General features: G+C 40.0%; 1 protein-coding gene and 1 long non-coding RNA gene across 3 annotated transcripts; both read left to right on the plus strand.

The window, feature by feature from the left end:
• The first annotated feature begins 2,648 nt into the window (after positions 1-2,648).
• On the plus strand, positions 2,649-16,148 carry josd1 (Josephin domain containing 1). 2 transcript variants are annotated; one of them, XM_082543064.1, is made up of 5 exons: positions 2,649-2,836; positions 3,390-4,253; positions 4,360-4,488; positions 6,779-6,973; positions 13,374-16,148. In XM_082543064.1, the coding sequence occupies exons 2-5, from the start codon at positions 3,883-3,885 to the stop codon at positions 13,471-13,473; spliced, it is 795 nt and encodes a 264-aa protein (XP_082399190.1). In that variant the 5' UTR covers positions 2,649-2,836; positions 3,390-3,882; the 3' UTR covers positions 13,474-16,148. The 2 variants fall into 2 exon arrangements, with proteins under 2 accessions (XP_082399190.1, XP_082399191.1); XM_082543065.1 differs by lacking the exon at positions 2,649-2,836 and adding an exon at positions 2,843-2,940.
• Positions 9,981-11,145, plus strand: LOC309713194. Its single transcript, XR_014278513.1, has 2 exons — positions 9,981-10,846; positions 10,888-11,145. It is a non-coding gene; the product is annotated as an uncharacterized lncRNA (long non-coding RNA).
• Positions 16,149-18,832: the final 2,684 nt, after the last annotated feature.

Consider the following 18,832-nt stretch of genomic DNA (forward strand, 5'->3'; position numbering starts at 1 on the left):
GTCGCTTACTCTGCCTCCCTCCTTCTCTCGAACATTTCTCAGTCTTTCATTTTTACCTGTGCCTCAGGTTCAAGTTCTTAACCTTTACCTATTGTAAGTCTACATTTATTTGTATGTATTTCTTTTAAAACTGTATAACACGTACACACTTCTTGGAAATTTGTTTGCTCTTTGCTCTTGTAGCATTTCTCATTTTCATATCCTCTCTGAATACAAAATCAGCAAAGCTAAAAAGCAAGAGGAGAAGCACAAATGTTATTCCACAGTACACATGCAAATTCGAAAACAGACATTCGAAACTGACTTTTACAGTAAATGCCAAGTCATTCACCCAGCAGACAATGAGGTCTGTATTTACAGGTGAAGAACTCAGTATATATATTACCGTTACAAATTCACAACATAGACACCTGATCTGTGTCGCCAGACTTCATTTGTTAAAGTCAATGGTACAGTCATAGAGTTTCCAAATGAAATTGAAAAGGAACAAACCTTCCATTGCCAGTGGATTCATTATGGTGCACAGATATTTAAGACCTCAGCACTAGTTTTACTAGGACGGTGTTTGGGACATCGTTAAACAGTCCTCCAGGAACCCTAATAATCAACAAATACATTTCTTTATTTTGTACATAGGACATATATGACTTCACAAAGATTTTATAGTATGAAACTTAAGGCTGACTTTGCCAACCCACCTTTTATGACATGGCATGGGAAAGTCCTGGAGTGTCCACGTTTTGGAAATGTTTTAAGAAAATCTTTCTACTTTATAACATATTTCAGTTCCATTTCCCCATTTTTTTCAATTTTAAGGGATTTGTGTCAATTAAGAGTGCATGAGGCTCAGAAAAGTGTGTTTTTAGCTGGTTTAATAGCTGCTACAAAGTTGATTTCCACACGGAGGAAGCTTCAGTTGCTCACTTGGCAGCAGTGGTTGCTCATTTTCATGGATGTTGCTTATCTTGAACTGCAGCCTGAACCCACAAAGCTAAAGAAGATGTTGCGTAAAATTTGAAGTCTTTATTGTACTCAGTGCCTCTCTGTCTGTTCCTCTCCCCCTTCTTTCTTTTTTCCCTTACTCTTTTTTTTTACATTTCTCTAAACACAATAAACATTTTATCACAAAAAAACTTTGTTTGTTAACTCAGGGTTTCTCCTTCACACATCATTTCACTCTTCCTGCAGCACAAACTTAACGGATTGCCCTCCGCTTTAATCAAACATTATCAGAGGAACAGATGATAAAATTCTGTAAAAATTCTGATAAAATTCTATAAAGAGTAACAAAACAACACGTATAAAGTGAAAACTGTGTTTATTGGCTATTCTCGGTGATAAGCAAATATACAAATGAACTGATCAGCTTTCTAATGGGTGTAGTGTGAGCTGCAATTCCAGCAGTTTATATGCAAATCAGGAGGAAGCATGAAAATATATATATTAAGGTGTCCTCTGCTTCACCAACTGACTATGCAAATTCTTGTGACAATGCAACACACTGTCTGCGCTGCTTTTACTTTAGAGAGGGCGTCCTTTGGTGGGGTTTTTGAGGTACAGTTGAACTGGTATGTGTTTAACATCATAAATGTTGGTTTGACGCCTGGTGCTTGGTGGTGACTGCGAAAGAGTAGCTTCAAATCAAAATGCTAAATTAAGAGAGAAAACTCCTGTGTCCCTCTAAATGTCAGTAAAATAACTAAAGGGGTGAGACAGTTCTCTCACTTTTCTTTAATGAAGGACAACACAAGAAGGCCATCATGTTAAGACTGCTTCAGAGGCAGTGTTGTGTTTCACATCAATTGTTTCCTGTTAATTTGTTGCACATATTGCATATACTTTTTATCAAGTTTTTGTAACATCTTGATGCATGCTTGATCATCCCGGTAAGGAATTCCCAAAAAGATGATTCTGTTCATCTGGACAGCGTTTTCAGTGGGAGAAACGTTTCGTCGCTCATTCATTTTACTTCTTCAGTCTCAGCTGACTGCAAGTTTTCCCCAGCCAGTGATCAAGGAACTGACCTCACAGCCCATTGTTCATTCAGTGGTGCTAGTTGCAGTCATTGTGAAAAGGTACTGTTTATAAGGTTGGGGGAAACTGCAGTCAGCTGAGACGTTTCTCCCACTGAAAACGCTACATCCAGATGAACAGAATCAACCTCTTGGGAAGATTTTGTACCAAAAACAAATTTCAAACTTAGCCGTCCTATTAATTTGCTCAACCAGTGAACAATGACATAGGCATATGGCATTAGTTTGTTTAACTGAAATACTTTTTTTTTTTTTAAGTTCCCACCAAGTGGAAAATATCTAACTTTTAAGCAGCTTAAGTATTTACAGACTGGCAAATTTTATGTTGTGAGACTAAATCAAAAATGACAAAGCTAAACAATAAGCTAAAGGAGGCTAAAGCAGTCCTCATTTGTATGACCCATTCATGAAGTAAAGTTTAAGAGTTGGAACTGCTTTAAGAAGACAGCAGGTGATGTTTCCTATGGTAAAACATATTTTCATACGTATTTAAACCCTTTGTGCAGCAGTATTGTGATGAAAAGCGCACTACAGGTGAGAACAAAGTGGGAAAGGTAGGCTTTGGCAGTCTCGGGGGAGGATCTGCTCCAGTCTACTGACGCAGGCGGTGACAGCAATATGGAGCCAGGGAGGCGCTACTGCGCATGTCCGCGACTGCACGGACGGAGAAAGAGACAGGAGAGAGCCACAACAGGAAAAAAGTGGCAAAGACAAAGGTCTGAGCACCCTTTAGGGGGAAAAGGACAGAGGAGACTCGGGTTTTAGACCGGTTTACGGCAGCCCAGCTGTGACACCAGCGGCAGGTAACGGGCGGGGAAGTGGTCGGCGAGAGAAAATGAAGTTATAAATCATAAAAGGAGGCGTTGTGGTTGTGTTTGCTGGAGACACGGAGTCACGTAGAGCAGCAGTAAGAACAACGCCAGATATCTGCTAACACGGATTAAAACCTTCTTTTCCTGCTATTAGGGGAATATATTTGCTATGTCTCCTTAACGCTGTGTAAGCTTCACATTAACGTGTAGCTCTTGTCAAATGTTGCTAGCTCAGTGAACAGCTTGCTTCCTCTATCCAGTTCAAAGCTGCTCGAAATGTTTACCTTCCCTTCATTTGAGCTCTGCTGACCAACTGAAGCTCTAAATAATGTAACAGCGTATTCAGTGGTGCTTCACCGTGTTGTTTAGGCCGATTTGGCAGCTATTCTTTAACCAACCATATCCGAGGTGTGATTTGGGGACTTGTGTTATTATGTGTAATAGCTAAATTATGAGGAAAAACACGTGACCTTCCTTTCCTTTTTAATACAGTGTGTTTATTTTTTGCATTTCAGTTGCTTATTGACTGTATTTTTCTCCACAGTGTGTGACTCCTCTGTTCCTGTGGAACTGTAGCTTTGCCGTCAGCAAGTCTTGGAGGATGGAAAGACCTGCTAAGCTATAGGCTTTAGATGGAAAGAGCTGTCAGCACATAGAGGATGGAGGAAGTGGAAAACGCAAAGAGTGACGGCACTATGATTGATGACACCGCTGTGCTGTTGGAGGACTAGTCTGTCATTTTGGAGTATCTAGAGTATCTTTGCTGGTTATACTTGGTCACTCATAGCGATCTTTCTGCACATCTGTCCTTTAGTGGGAAAGAGACAGAAAGAAGGTTTTGCGGTGTTTGAGAGCCACAGGTCTCATTTACCCTCCCTCCAGATACAAGCTCCTCTCTTCCAAGTGGCTGAGAGGTTATCACGCAAATGGTTGTCATGATGTTCATGTAGTGTCCTGACATTAGTAGTTGTGGAGCTGAAGGAGGTACCGGTGGAGGTGGGGGCGGCGACAGCGCTGGCGGTGGTGAACATCCAGGGATGGGAAGTGCTCCGTATCCAGCCGGTGAGTGGAAGGGGAAGGGGCGAGGCAGCCTGCAGGAGCTGGGGTGCATGCCCTGGAAGGTCAGCAAACAGAAAGGTGGTGGAGGAAGTGGAGGGGGAGGAGGAGGGGAGGCGGTGGTGGGAGCAGAGGAGAAGAGGTCCAGGGATCCCAGGGAAACTCAGCAGCAAGATCTCTCATCGTCCTCTTCTTCACTCACCTCGCCAGCTCCTCCCCAAGCTTCTTTGGTGCCTCCGGCCATTTATCACGAAAAGCAACGGCGGGAGCTGTGTGCCCTGCACGCACTCAATAACGTCTTCCAGGATGGGACAGCCTTCAGCCGAGACACCCTGCAGGAGATCTACCAGAGGTGAGACAGTATGTGGATTAAAAGTGTTAAGGTGTGCATAAAATGTTTCGTAAATACAATCTGACTAAGTGATCTGTGGATGATCCCTTTTGTCAACTTGTTGCAGGCTCTCTCCCAGCACTATGGTGACGCCTCACAAAAAGAGCATGCTGGGAAACGGGAACTATGACGTCAATGTCATTATGGCAGCCCTGCAGACCCGAGGGTTTGAGGCAGTTTGGTGGGATAAAAGAAGGTATGTAGGAGTAGCAACAAAAGAAGCCTTAGCATGGATAAATCATATTTAATCTAGTAGAAGTATTGATTTAATAGATTTATTTCCATTTGCTTACGTTGTAACTGCAATTTGCCTCATGACTTCTACCCCTGATTGTTTCCCAAAATAGTCAATGTTAGGCTGAGGAAACCCAAACCAAAGAAAAGCAATCAGTCTATTGTTGCTTATCTGTACTTGTTTGCACTTGTTCCGCTCTTATCTCGCTAGAGTGCACATATATTGTCAATACTAAAAAGGAGGCACCCCTTGTTTTCATCTGCACCTCAGCCACCTCATCAGCAGGGTCCTGAGTGATCCCTGTGATTAGTCAGTGCTTCCTGTGGTTGATAAAGTTTGAGTCGGTTTTATCAGCATTCCTTCTTCCTTCATTATCAGTCTTACATGACTGTTGACAGCAGCACCAAACACAGACTTGCTATATCGATAAAACCCATTCCTGTTTTTCTCTTTTTGAGCTCTGCAGATGCGCGCTGTTGTTGTTTGGCATAACACAGTGGAGATTCACCTCTTTTTTGCATGTAACTAAGGCTTTACATGCTTACATGTTGTAAACATTCGGTTGCTGGCACGTTAACCGGAGACTGAGGCGAGAAAACAACGCGATGAATGGACTAGCACTTAAGCGCTCTCTCATTTTGGATTTCTCGACAAGAGAAGACATGACTTCTTTTTATTCTTTGGTTATGTTTATGAAGTTCCTGTGACCTGAGGCTGTTTTTATAACTCTACTCACAGGGGATTTTTGATGCGGTAAACACTTGCAGCCAAGATATTTTTAAGTATTTGGACCACAGTGAAAAAAGTGTGCTTAAAAGCTCCAACCCACAACTGGAGTATTTATAAATATCATTTATTTTTGGAAGGGAGCAAAATAATAAGGTCACTTATGAGAGGACAAGTGATTGATAAGACAAGGAAATCTGGTGCCCTGATCCACAGAGCAGGTTAAAAAAAACCTCTTGAGGTTTTTTCTAGCAGTTCAGCATGTGTAATGAAAAAAAAGGTACCAGCATTGGGTAAAGAAAACGCAGAGCCTTCGTTTTAATCCAGAAATGTGAATGTCCCTCAACGAGAACCCTCACCAGACAGCCTCAGAGATGACTTATTGTCCACAGAATCACAGATGAAAAGATCAATTCTATAAGCACTCAGGTTAAATAGAACAAATACTAAGCTAACATATCAGTGGGATTATAATATTTGTAAACTTCTTAAATTAATACATTTCAGTATGTGCTCAGAGTTTGTTGAAGAAAACCTGCCAGCGGTCTCAGAGTCTGTTACTCCAATAATAGACCCCGAGTTTAAGTTAGCTCTCTTTCTGGAGCAGAAAACCCACAAACTCTGAGTTTTTATTAAATCTGATTGGTTGATCGTTGTCCTCGTGTAGTATTATCATCAGTGTACAGTCAACTGTGTTTAGAAGTGTGCTCTGATACTGGAGCGTAGGTGTGGCAGGCATTCAAGCACTAAAACTTCACAGTCTCCACTTCAGTCTTCGTTTGCCAGTTAATGACAGTTTTGAATTTTGACAGATGCAAAGTTTGCAACACATGTCGCTACACAAACTGCACAAAGGTCAGCGCAGTTGAGTTACACAGTGTTCGTTACAGTCATCAATGGGAACTGATAAAAAATCAAGAGTGCTTTGCAGTGCCGTAAGCATGTGTGCCATATAACCTGTTTGTTTCATTTGAAAATGGATACGCCTTCCTGGTTTGTTTAAACTTCTGGCTGCAAGAATGCTTCTCTCTGGTATTCTACGCAGTCTCTTGCGATGTCCTGTACATAGCTGAATAGCTTTGCTTGTGATTGTTACTGCGGATGGTTTATCACAGGGTTTTTTTTTCTGGACTTCCTGACTTAGAATGGACCTTTGTGTTGTGACTACACTTGTAAGTGCATTTTATCTGAACATAGCTGAAAGTTTCAATGTAAAAATAAATATATATATATATTGCTCAAGTAAATGCAAGCCCAAATAATGACAGGTAACAAAAATGCTGTATGGCTGGAGAGCAGTAGGCCCGGGTTCGAGTCCGACCCGCAGCCCTTTGTCTTCCCCTCTCTCAATCCCCACTTTCCTTTCAATCTACACTGTCTCCATCCAATAAAGGCCAAAAAAAAAAATCTTTAAAAAAAGTAAATACAAATATTTTCAAATAGTCATGTAATATATATGTATTATTAGTGTTACTAATATTGTTGTTGTTGTTATTGTTATTATTAAAAATATATATATTTTTAGGGATGTTGGCAATATTGAACTGTCCAACGTGGAGGGCTTCATCCTGAACGTACCGTCCAATCTGCGCTGGGGGCCCCTCCGGTTGCCGCTTAAGCGCCAGCACTGGATAGGCGTCAGAGAGGTGGGAGGAGTCTACTACAACTTGGACTCCAAGCTACGTAGCCCTCAACCAATTGGCAATCCGGATGAGCTCAGGTGAGAGGGATGGGGAGTGTGTGCATGTGTAGCAGCAGCAGCTGTGTTGTTTTATAATTTTGTTGTCATGAAGTTTTAAAAACTAATAGATGTGCCAGTGGAGAGGATCTAGCTGAGAAATGTACAGTTAGCTCCATGTTAGAAGTAAGTGTGAAGCCTTGATGATGCTCTGCATGTACATGGACAACTAATGCATCACAGATGAGTAGTTATTCCTGTTGTAGTTCTTTGAAGTCTGCTGCCTGGGGTGCATGCATAGTTATTGCATTGTAATGTAAAATCTGTAGACGATAGAGGCACGCGGACAGCCGCACGGACCATCAAGCTCATCATCTCATGACGAAATGTACCTCATAACGATTCTAGATGACTCGAGGATCTGTAAAGGCCCAAGACAGCCATGTTGATCCACAAAAATGTTCTAGCCATCTATTATAGTGATAAAACCTCATGCTACTTACTTAGAATGACCTAACTTTACCATATAGTCTTAATGTTTTATTACATATGTCCTGAAATGAATGAGTGAGATTATAAACTCATCAGAAAGTGTAGACAGAGGTCAGGGCAGAGGGCTGTGTCTTGTAGACCAGTGTTTCCCAACCACTGTGTGCCGCGAGAAATGATCAGGTGTGCTGTGGAAGATAATCTGGTTCCACCTGATTAGTACTCTAAGCCAGCGGTCCCCAACCTTTTTTGCACCACGGACCAGTTTCTGCCCAACAATATTTTCACGGACCGGCCTTTAGGGTGTCGCGGATAAATACAACAAAATAAAACTAGTACCGGTACCGAAAAAAAGAAGATTTATTCATAACACACGTGAAAAGACCCAGGAAAATCGAGTTAACGATAAAAACGATAACAAAATAACGCTGAAAACCCTGAAAACCATACATTTCACACCTGAGCCTCAACTCTCGTGGCCCGGTACCAAACGACTCACGGACCGGTACCGGTCCGAGGCCCGGGGGTTGGGGACCGCTGCTCAAAGCGATCGGGCAGAACAGGTACATTCTCTTCCACTAGAGGGCAGTACAACTTCCTGCTCTAATTAAATGGGCTGCCAACTGCCAGTAAAACAGAAGAAAATAAAGAAGAAATGACATAATAGTCATGTGAGATAATGCAGCGTGTAATAGCAATAGATAAATATTTTAAAAGAAAACATAGTCAATATGACCTGCGTCCTGGAGAAAATTCCAGCCCAGATGAAGGCCCTAGCATGAGTAGTGGTCAGAAGAAAGCAAAAAAGGTATACTGGGGACAAACCGAACCATTCCGCTATACCTGGTGCACGCGTTGCAGAATCTTCTCTCCCCTAAGCAATAAAAATAAAGAGCCCTGCTACTAAGAAGAGGTACAAATAACTAACTAATAAACAACTTAAAATGGGTTGTTGTACACCCACTTTTACCTGATATATTTGATATGTTATTGATATGTATATATCAATAACAAATATTTATATATATTATACATTTAACCAAACAAGTTTTCCTTGTTGGCTGCTTTAATGTTTTTTGGGGTTTTTCACTGATCATACCGAGGCTGACTCTAAGCTCTGGATAACTTTCACTTTAATCACTTTTCCTTTGTTAGCTTCTTTAAAATGTCCATGTTCAGCTGGTCAAGGGTAATTCAAGTGTTTGATTAGGTTTGTTGTTACGAGCAGTCTCGTGGTGGGCACACCGTGGTTTACTCTGACAAACTTGGTGACATTGCCCATTCTATACACATACTAACAAAGTCAAATCAAGGTCAGCTTTATTGTTGAAGACCATATGTAGAGTTATACACAGGAATTTGAAATCGCAATGCTCCCATGGCCCTCAGTGTACACTGAAAATATAAAGTTAAAAAAGAACATGTTAGCATGTGGTTGTAAATGTGCAAAAGACTATTTGCCTGAGCCTCTATGTGCAAGTTGAGCATGCATGGAAAAGACACGGTTTAATCAGACATACACTACCAGTCAAACGTTTTAGAATTGAAAATTATGCAGTTTAATGTCTCATTGCACTCTAAGATGAAAGCATAGTAGAAATAAGCAATTGGAGTAAAAAAAAAATAATCATGGAATCAATTTATAGACCAAAATGTATTCTAAACTTTTGACTCATCAAAGTAGCCACCATTGGCAGATATAACAGCTGAACACACCCGTGGCATTCTTTCTACAATAGAAATTAAATATTCTTCAAAAAGTTCTTACAATATCTGTTGCAGAAGTTCCCATAAATGTGTGGCAGTAGGTTGCTTTGCTTTCACTCTTCTGTCCAGTTCATCCCAAACCAGCTTGATGGGCTTTAAGTCTGGAGACTGTGCTGGCCACTCCATGTTTTCAAGCTTACCGTCTTGCTCTTTTTTCCTGAGGTAGCTCTGGTATAGCTTGGACTTGTGTTTTGGGTCATCATCTTGCTGTAGGATGAACCCCTGACCAGAGGGTACTGCATGGCGCTGTGGTAACACCCTTTGTACAAGTCACCGACACTGGGTCCAGCAAAACAGCTCCAGACCATCACACTTCCTCTTCCATGTTTGACAGTTGTCCTTTCGCCTACTTGATGCCGTACAAATATCTTGTGTGATGATTTAAAATTTTGATCCAGTCCATAATACCATCTTCCAGTCTTCAGTGGTCCATTATGGGCAGAAATCTGTGCCATCAGAAACTGAATTTGAATAAGTTAAATTTGAATTTGAATTGCTCAGATTGAATCAGAATTGTAACTTGAATAAATGCTTTTGAAAACCGAATTTGAATTAGTCTAATTTGAAATTGAATTTATGGTTTGAAAATGATCATCACTAAATTGAAATTGAATTTTATATTTTGAAAATGAATTGATTTGCTTTGAAACTGCATTTTATCCTTTAAAAATTCAGCTCTCGAATACTTTCAATTTCACTTCTCACCATTCAGTTTCACTTCTCACCATTCAATTTCAGTTCCAAAATTCAGTTTTTTGGAACTTACATCCGGTTCCGGTTCAAGCGCAGATTAATAGAACTACGTTTTACTAGCCGACCTAAAGTGTTACCGACGGGAATCTACAGCGTCTTGAGCTGAATTAAGACTTCAGAAGTCATTCGTCATGTCGAATGACCAGCGGATGAACTCTCAGGTTGGTAATAAATGTACTACATGTATAAGAACAAGCGTCATGTTAACAAATGATAGCCGTACGGTAACTTTTATGCTTATTGCAGCTGCTAGCTAAAAACGCTAATTTAGCGTAGTTTGCCCTGAATTCAGCTTTGACAACAAATATGATCGACTGTTTCTAGTAGAATTCCAAAGTTGTCATCTTGGACCCTCTCAGAGTACCCCCTCTGTATGCTTGCAGAGACCCCTACAGTAGGGAAACATGCAAAACGGTGTCCAAACCTTTGTATTTTAGCTTTATTTATGTCTTACACAGCATCCCAACTCTTTAGCTAACTTAATAACTTTAGCTAAAGTGAATAGGTAGCCTAATTCATTAGTGCAGCATTACTGGATCACCTCTGTTTGAAGTGATATAATATGATATACAACTATCACTGAAACAGCAAACTTTGTAAATAAGCAAACAACACTTCTCATTCTCTAAACGTTTGGCCACAGCTGTAGATTACACTATCAGTGCTTGTTCACTCTTAACAATAATTACATTTCTAAATTTACTTTGTGCATTTACAGGTAAACAATATCTAATATTTTATCTAAATGACTTCTTTGTCTTTGAAAAGGGTGAAGAGCCTGAGGCTTGTGACAGTCCAGTTCTACTCTAAGTACATCCTTACAGTGGCTCACAGGACAAGGCCACATTCCTGTCCTGCCAGAAGAGAAGAGAAACTTCAGAGTCTTCATGCAGTTCAACCACCCCTGTCATATGGAATATGACAGGTGTGGTTATTCCATATGACAGGGGTCTCAAACTCCAGTCCTCGAGGGCCAGTGTCATGCAACTTTTCCATGCCCTCGAGGACTGGAGTTTGAGACCCCTGCCGTATGGTGTTCCTGCTGTTTTCTACCCCACAGTTACAGCATGTCTGACTGCCTGTTCAGCATATGCAAAAATATGAGTTTAAGCATGTGATGACTAAGGCCTTCCATTATGGTGTTTGTCATCACATGTCACAGACATCTGGATGATCATTTGGAATAAACAAAAAACTAAAAACTTGTTACTTCATCTTATCTTTATTATTGTTCTTATTTTACATTGTTAGGCATTAGGTTTATTTGTAGTAGTCCTTTCCAACTTCTTTCCCTCTTCCATGTTACTGTGGCAGCTTGTCAGCATCTATTTGGGGTTGGGAGTGGAACAGAAAGTAAGGAAATCCAAAGTGCCATTAAAACCAGGAGAGGTTCTTATATTTCAGAAGAAGGGATTAATTCAAAAGACCTCAATGCCATATTTTATTTAGGAACCCTAGAGAGCACTTTGCAAAATAACACATTCTTATAATTTCACCCTCAGATGAGCCAAGCTACGACTGTCAGGGAAGGTGATGTAGGTACAGAGCATATGAGAGTGGTTAAGTTTGTCTCTTGTCTAGATGAAGGCACAAGAGGGATGGATTGCAAGGCGTAGAGATTCAGTATCTTCAGTCTTCAGTGGACACTCCATTTCTGGCACAAAACACCTGTAAAAGATGGTCGATTTAGGAGGTGACCCGACAACTTCAGCCTGTCAAACATATTAATGGAGCAGTATGTTTAAAAAAAAAAATTAATTAAGTAGAATTATTATGGTAGTTAAACACAGTGAAAGTTGTATATCATATTATATCACTTCAAACAGAGGTGATCCAGTAATGCTGCACTAATGAATTAGACTATTCACTTTAGCTAAAGTTATTAAGTTAGCTAAAGAGTTGGGATGCTGTGTAAGACATAAATAAAGCTAAAATACAAAGGTTTGGACACCGTTTTGCATGTTTCCCTACTGTAGGGGTCTCTGCAAGCATACAGAGGGGGTACTCTGAGAGGGTCCAAGATGACAACTTTGGAATTCTACTAGAAACAGTCGATCATATTTGTTGTCAAAGCTGAATTCAGGGCAAACTACGCTAAATTAGCGTTTTTAGCTAGCAGCTGCAATAAGCATAAAAGTTACCGTACGGCTATCATTTGTTAACATGACGCTTGTTCTTATACATGTAATACATTTATTACCAACCTGAGAGTTTATCCGCTGGTCACTCGACATGACGAATGACTTCTGAAGTCTTAATTCAGCTCAAGACGCTGTAGATTCCCGTCGGTAACACTTTCGGTCCGCTAGTAAAACGTAGTTCTATTAATCTGCGCTTGAACCGGATGTAAGTTCCAAAAAACTGAATTTTGGAACTGAAATTGAATTGTAGAACTGAAACTGAATGGTGAGAAGTGAAACTGAAATTATTCGAGAGCTGAATTTTTAAAGGATAAAATGCAGTTTCAAAGCAAATCAATTCATTTTCAAAATATAAAATTCAATTTCAATTTAGTGATGATCATTTTCAAACCATAAATTCAATTTCAAATTAGACTAATTCAAATTCGGTTTTCAAAAGCATTTATTCAAGTTACAATTCTGATTCAATCTGAGCAATTCAAATTCAAATTTAACTTATTCAAATTCAGTTTCTGATGGCACAGATTTCTGCCCATAGTCCATTGGCAATGTTTCATGGCCAGGCAAACCTCTTTGTCTTATTCTGACGTCTTAACTATATTTTTCTTGCTGCAACTTGTCCGCTCGAAGTCTCCTCATCACAGTTCAGACTGAGACTTGCTTACTACGACCACTATTAAGCTGTGCTTGAAGCTGTTGTCCTCTGAGCCGCCTATCACGCAAGCTGTTAACTCTCAGAAACTTGTCGTCTGATTCAGGTGTGGCTTTGGGTGCGCCAGACATCTTCCATTATTAATTGCCTTTTTCTCACCATTTTTGTAGCAACACACTATTTTATGCAGCGCAATACTGTTCAACCGATGCTCAAGAGGGTATGGATCCAGTGTGTTCCAGTGTTTATGTAGACAGAGGGTTGGAACACCAGGTTTCAAGGCTTGATAAACCTCCGTTGCTGCAGAACAGTTTAAATTGTTAACCCATTTTATGTTCCATGAAAAAGGCCTTTTAGTATAATTCATTTAAGAAAAATTGCATTATTTCTTTAGTTTTGGGTAACCTTTACTTTTTTTTAACCTCTGGCAGTTCATTTCAAGCTATTCACTGAACCTGAACAACTTGAATTACAACTTGTATTGTGGTTTACAACTTGTTCTGCTGGGCTAAAAAATAATTCATTGAAGCTTTACATCAGCGTACACCTTGTTAATTTTGTTGTTGTTGTTTCACTTTAATCACTTTCACTTTAATTTAAAAAAATGTAATTCTTTGTTTGATTTTTATCACATTCTCAGGAAGTTTCTCCACCAGCAGCTACGAGGGAAGAACTGTGAACTCCTGCTAGTCGTCTCAGAGGAAGTGGAGGCGCACCAGACATGGCGATCTGATGGCTAAGGGTTTAACCAGCCTACCACAGCTCTAACTGGGCCAGCAGTCCAATCGCAGAATAAACGGAAGAGGAACTAGCATTGTTGTGCTCAGCCAAACCCCTTTGATGCACACTTGCAGATATATATCTACTACACACACACACACCTTTTTTGGAGGTTTTGTTTACACAGCCATTGCTGGACAATTATCTGGCGAGATACAATGCAATGAAGGAAGCAAACACTTTACATACAGGGAGAATCAAAGAATCACAGCTCTTTCTCACGACACAGCTAAGACTTCTGAAGTGTTATCCTGTTTCTGCTATTCTTGTGGATTTTTTTTATATTAATGCATATTTTCAATGTCAGTTTTGATCTTTTGATTTTGTTTTTTTCCCTTTTTACTTTTCTAGTTTCCAAAGTCATTTGAGTTCAGGCTTTATGAAAACTGCTATGTTCATGTGCCTGTCTCCTTCAGTGATCCTCCCCGCTTCTGTCATGACGTTCACTGATGTGACTTTGTGTTTGTGTCCTTCCCTTCGTGTTGTAAAGCTCTCTTTCTCTTTGTCCGTATCACTTTCACCAAAGCGTGCCCTTCGTTGCCTCAGCGTGACTCCATCTCTGTCTTTTTCACGTCACTGGTAAGAATCGGTGAGTGATCATGTTGCCAACTTTGTATACTTCAACACCTCCCAAACATTTCTGGCACAGACAGAGCCTTTGCTGCGGAGGCTCTGCCAACACAACACTTTTATATGGCAACAAAGCAATGCAACAGCACCCTGGCCAAGTAGACCCTCTAGTGGATGTTCGCCTAATTTTCAGTCAAGCAAGACATACCATCATCACCTATCCAGTTTTTCTGAAGTCTCAAACTTCTTATAGCATGCCTTGATTAAGAAGCCAATGCCCCATGACTGTTTTTTCCTTTTAAATCAATCATTAATCATAATGGGTCCAGCTTTAATTTAGCTTAAACACTGGTCAGCACAAGAGTCATCAACCTTCAGTTTGTCCATTTTCCCTAAAAAAAAAAACCAAATCACATTTATATAAGCTCCCAAAGTTAGAGTATCACTGCAACAGAGTTAAGTTTGCATATCCGAAAAGGTGGTGTTTACCTTTAGCGGGATTCTTTTACATATAATAATCAATTTAGTGTGACATTTCAAATGTAAGTCTAAAGGATAGATAAAAGTGTACCAGCAAAGCCTGTTCCATATTACAAAATGAAAAAACTTCACCATATTTTGTAGAGGCCGATTTGTTCCTGATGGGTTGCTTTTTTATGTATATGTATTCTACATATACATATACAGCATATAAATACATGTGTCAAATTAGAGGAGGAATTGCTTTTGTTGTTAATTCAGATCTGCTGAGGTGCAATATGGCATTGTATTAAAGGCAAAAGAATGGGAGTGTGTAAAACTCTGTAATGTCGCCATAATTGCCCGACACATCCCTTTCTCCATTATTTTCCTTAAAGAAACAGTAATATTTAAAAAAACAAAGGTTACTGCACATATCAGATGGCATTTATATACTGATAATAGGTGAGTGTCGTCTAAAAATATCAGTTAAGTCAGATACCAGTTGGGCTCTGTACGCCAGCTAACGAGAGATCATGCATATGAGGAAATAATTTTGTTTCCCTCCTACTCAGAGCCACCAACATTTGTTATACGTCTTCAAAGTGATCTTTCACGCAGATGACACAACAGTTATCAACCCACTGTAGCCCCCACCCTACCTCTTACTTTGGCTTGCGAGTGTCCCCACCACAGCAGTCCTCAGTAGCACTGGAGCTCAGCCTATGCAGAGATTCTCCTTCTCTGTATCCTCTCATAAATATCCTGCCAAAATACAGCTCTGAGAGAATGTCAACGATTGTCCCACCAAGTCTTACGCAGCTGCTTCTGTTGCGTGAAGTTTCAATCTGTGGAAGATTTTGTTGGTGGCTTAGGGGAAATGAAACTTAAAAAAAAGCTTGAAGATCTTTAGGAGGTGTCAGGTAAAGAAAGTGTAAGTCGGAAAGTGTCCCAAATTTCCAGCCTTTACGCGTGCTGTGGGAAAGTGTAGTGAAATGAGCCTAATGAGAGATTCTGCTGTTGTAGCTTTTCGTATTTATCAACTGTTAAAACTGTTTGCTACTATAAATGTATTGTCTGTTGACGACAATATTGGCCTTAACTTGTTTACATTGAAAGAAACATATAGATATACGTTGCTCTGAAATATTGACGGGGGGGCTGTGCAGTTTGGCGCCACTTCAGGAGGTTAATTCCAAAGCACCGACGAGAAATCCAGTAAGCAAAGAAACTAATCTGTAATGATATTTTCAGTTTTGCCGCCAAGGACTTTATGTTCTATTCAAACGTTTGAAATGACTTTTATAGGAAAAAAGATTACTTTATTTTAATGGTGCATGTCTTATTTTAGAGTGACTCCAGCGCAGGCTGTTGGCCATCACCACCTCGTTATATCCAAGCCGAGCAATCGTCAGTAATTTGTGGAGAGTTTTCAGCCCAATCACGTCGTGACTAGTGTGGCACATTTGCACTCAGCATTTGCCTTTTTCTTCTTTTTTTTTTGCCATGACAATCCATTTAGCCCTTCCTATTAAAGGACCCTGATTGTCACTGTAATTTTCTTTTCAATAGAAATAAAATGCTTATATTGGCACTTTATGTATAAGCTGGTGTGTGGGTGTATTAAATGGGTGTCCATTTGCTTTCAAAGGGTCATTGTTGGGTTACATGTAGATTATAATGTTGCTATTCTGAGCCTCAGTGAGTGTGTGGAAAGTATGTCTCACTTTTACAATGACATGTTGCCCTTTAGAACATTTGTTCATTTCACAGGGAAACTGTGGTGCGTCAGAGAATGTAAGCCTTCATACCTTATATATTCGTCATACTTCAAGTGAAATATTTCAAATCTTTTTTCCCCCCCAACTTGATGATCTTCATGTAAGCTCATGAAAATCAGAAATCCAGTTTTTCCGACTATTTTTCTCTTGAAAAGTTTGTTCACTTCTACTCAGTTTTTTGTTTGGACTCCTTTACCAAGAACTGCTGCATTAGTGCATCGTGGCTCTGCTGAGGTGTTATTGAAGCCCAGGTGGCTTTGACCCTGTAGATGAATTCTCTACAGGGTTCAGGTCAGGAGCTGGTTGGCCAATGAAACACAATAAGGTGTTCAACATTCGGTAGCAGTTCTGGCACTGGAGGTAGATGCTAAGTCCTACTGGAAAAGGAGATCTGTGTTTCCATAAAGCATGTCAGCAGATGGAACCATGAAGACGATTGTGTTGACTTTGGACTTCATAACACACAGTGGGCCAGCCACCAACAACATCAGCATCATCACAGACCGTGGAAACTTCCCACTGGATTCTGTGCCTCTCCCACTCTTCCTCCAAACAACGATAAGGCCCAGGGAGCAGGATCAGCCCAGCAAAGACTTTGGAAAACATTAAGTGGAGGATAGTTTTTGAACTTTTAGTTTGAAAGCTTTTCCTATTGGTAAAGACCTCACCACCGCCCAAAATAAATACCATTAATACTACACCAAATTATTAAATTAAATCATGTAAGTTTTTTTTAATTTTTCATTTATTTATTTATTTTTCTGTGAGTCCACAGTAAAATAATTCACAGAAGAAACATTTCTGTGAATTAATGATTAAAAAACAAACAAACAGGACAGCCTGGGCAATAAACTACCCAAACTCTTTCTGTAATTTTACACATTTATCCTGTAATGTCACTGCGCCATCGCACCTAAGATCAAAGTGAGTTGTATGTGACTCGTGTGCTCTACCGCCTTAATTTCAAAATGAAGTGCAAAAAATTAGTGTGTGACTGTTCCCCGCTATTCCTAAAGATGTCTGCTTGTGGTGCCTCCTAATGCACTAACACCAGCTACAGTCCACTGATTGCAAAGCTCTTCTAACACACAATCATCTGAAGACTGGTCATCCTTTTTGTTTGTCCACTTTTTCCGACAGACAATCTATGCAGCAATGACCTTCTGTGGCTCTGGACAACTGTCAAGTCAGCAGTCTTCCTCATGATTGGGGAAGATCGCTGAGCTACTGAACAGTGGTTGCATGTGCTGAACTAGACACAGTATTGATACTGGCGGACTCATCAAACTGAAAAGATTTTTGTAAGTCAAAAAATGCAATAATATAAATTATAACAGAGAAAAGACAATATATTTCACCTTACATGTAATGCATATATAATAAATGAAAGCTTGCCTTTTTGAACTAAATTCAATTCAATTCAATTCAATTTTATTTATATAGCGCCAAATCACAACAAAAGTCGCCTCAAGGCGCTTCATAGATACAGAGAAAAACCCAACAATCATATGACCCCCTATGAGCAAGCACTTTGGTGACAGTGGGAAGGAAAAACTCCCTTTTAACAGGAAGAAACCTCCGGCAGAACCAGGCTCAGGGAGGGGCGGCCATCTGCTGCGACCGGTTGGGGTGAGAGAAGGAAGACAGGATAAAGACATGGTGTGGAAGAGAGACAGAGGTTAATAACAGATATGATTCAATGCAGAGAGGTCTATTAATACATAGTGAGTGAGAAAGGTGACTGGAAAGGAAAAACTCAATGCATCATGGGAATCCCCCGGCAGCCTACATCTATTGCAGCATAACAAAGGGAGGATTCAGGGTCACCTGGTCCAGCCCTAACTATATGCTTTAGAAAAAAGGAAAGTTTTAAGCCTAATCTTAAAAGTAGAGATAGTGTCTGTCTCCCGAATCCAAACTGGAAGCTGGTTCCACAGAAGAGGGGCCTGAAAACTGAAGGCTCTCCCTCCCATTCTACTTTTAAATACTCTAGGAACAACAAGTAGGCCTGTGGGGACATAACAAACATTTTTACAATATTCTAATTTTCTGAGATGCACTAATAATGTTGTTTAAAAAAATGATAACTCCATCTGACAGCTGTATCCCTACCTCCTCTCCAACATGAAGGTTTACAGTTAAACATTAAACATTTGCTTCGCAAGCCCAGACCTGCATAAAAGCAAAGTTTGGTTGGGCCCCCTATTTACACGTTAGACACCTGAGTTGTTCCACCAAACACTAAAAGGACCCTCTCACCAAGATCAACGTCATAATTCTGTGATCAGATATGTCACAATAAAAGTACAGACTCAAGAAATCCAAGCTAATGTTCGTTTATTCCTCTACACCTCAGGTACTAACCCTTTGAAAGCTGGCTTACTTTAAGTGCATACTTAAAAATGAGCAGCTTCCATACATGTAATAACGATATTATATCATAAATATTATAATAAAAGAATGACTGTTTATACTACGGTGCTGCTGGTTTAAGTGAAGCAGAGGAGGA

This window comes from Aulonocara stuartgranti (genome assembly GCF_965226115.1).
Source record: "Aulonocara stuartgranti genome assembly, chromosome: 8".
In the NCBI taxonomy this organism is placed as follows: domain Eukaryota; kingdom Metazoa; phylum Chordata; class Actinopteri; order Cichliformes; family Cichlidae; genus Aulonocara; species Aulonocara stuartgranti.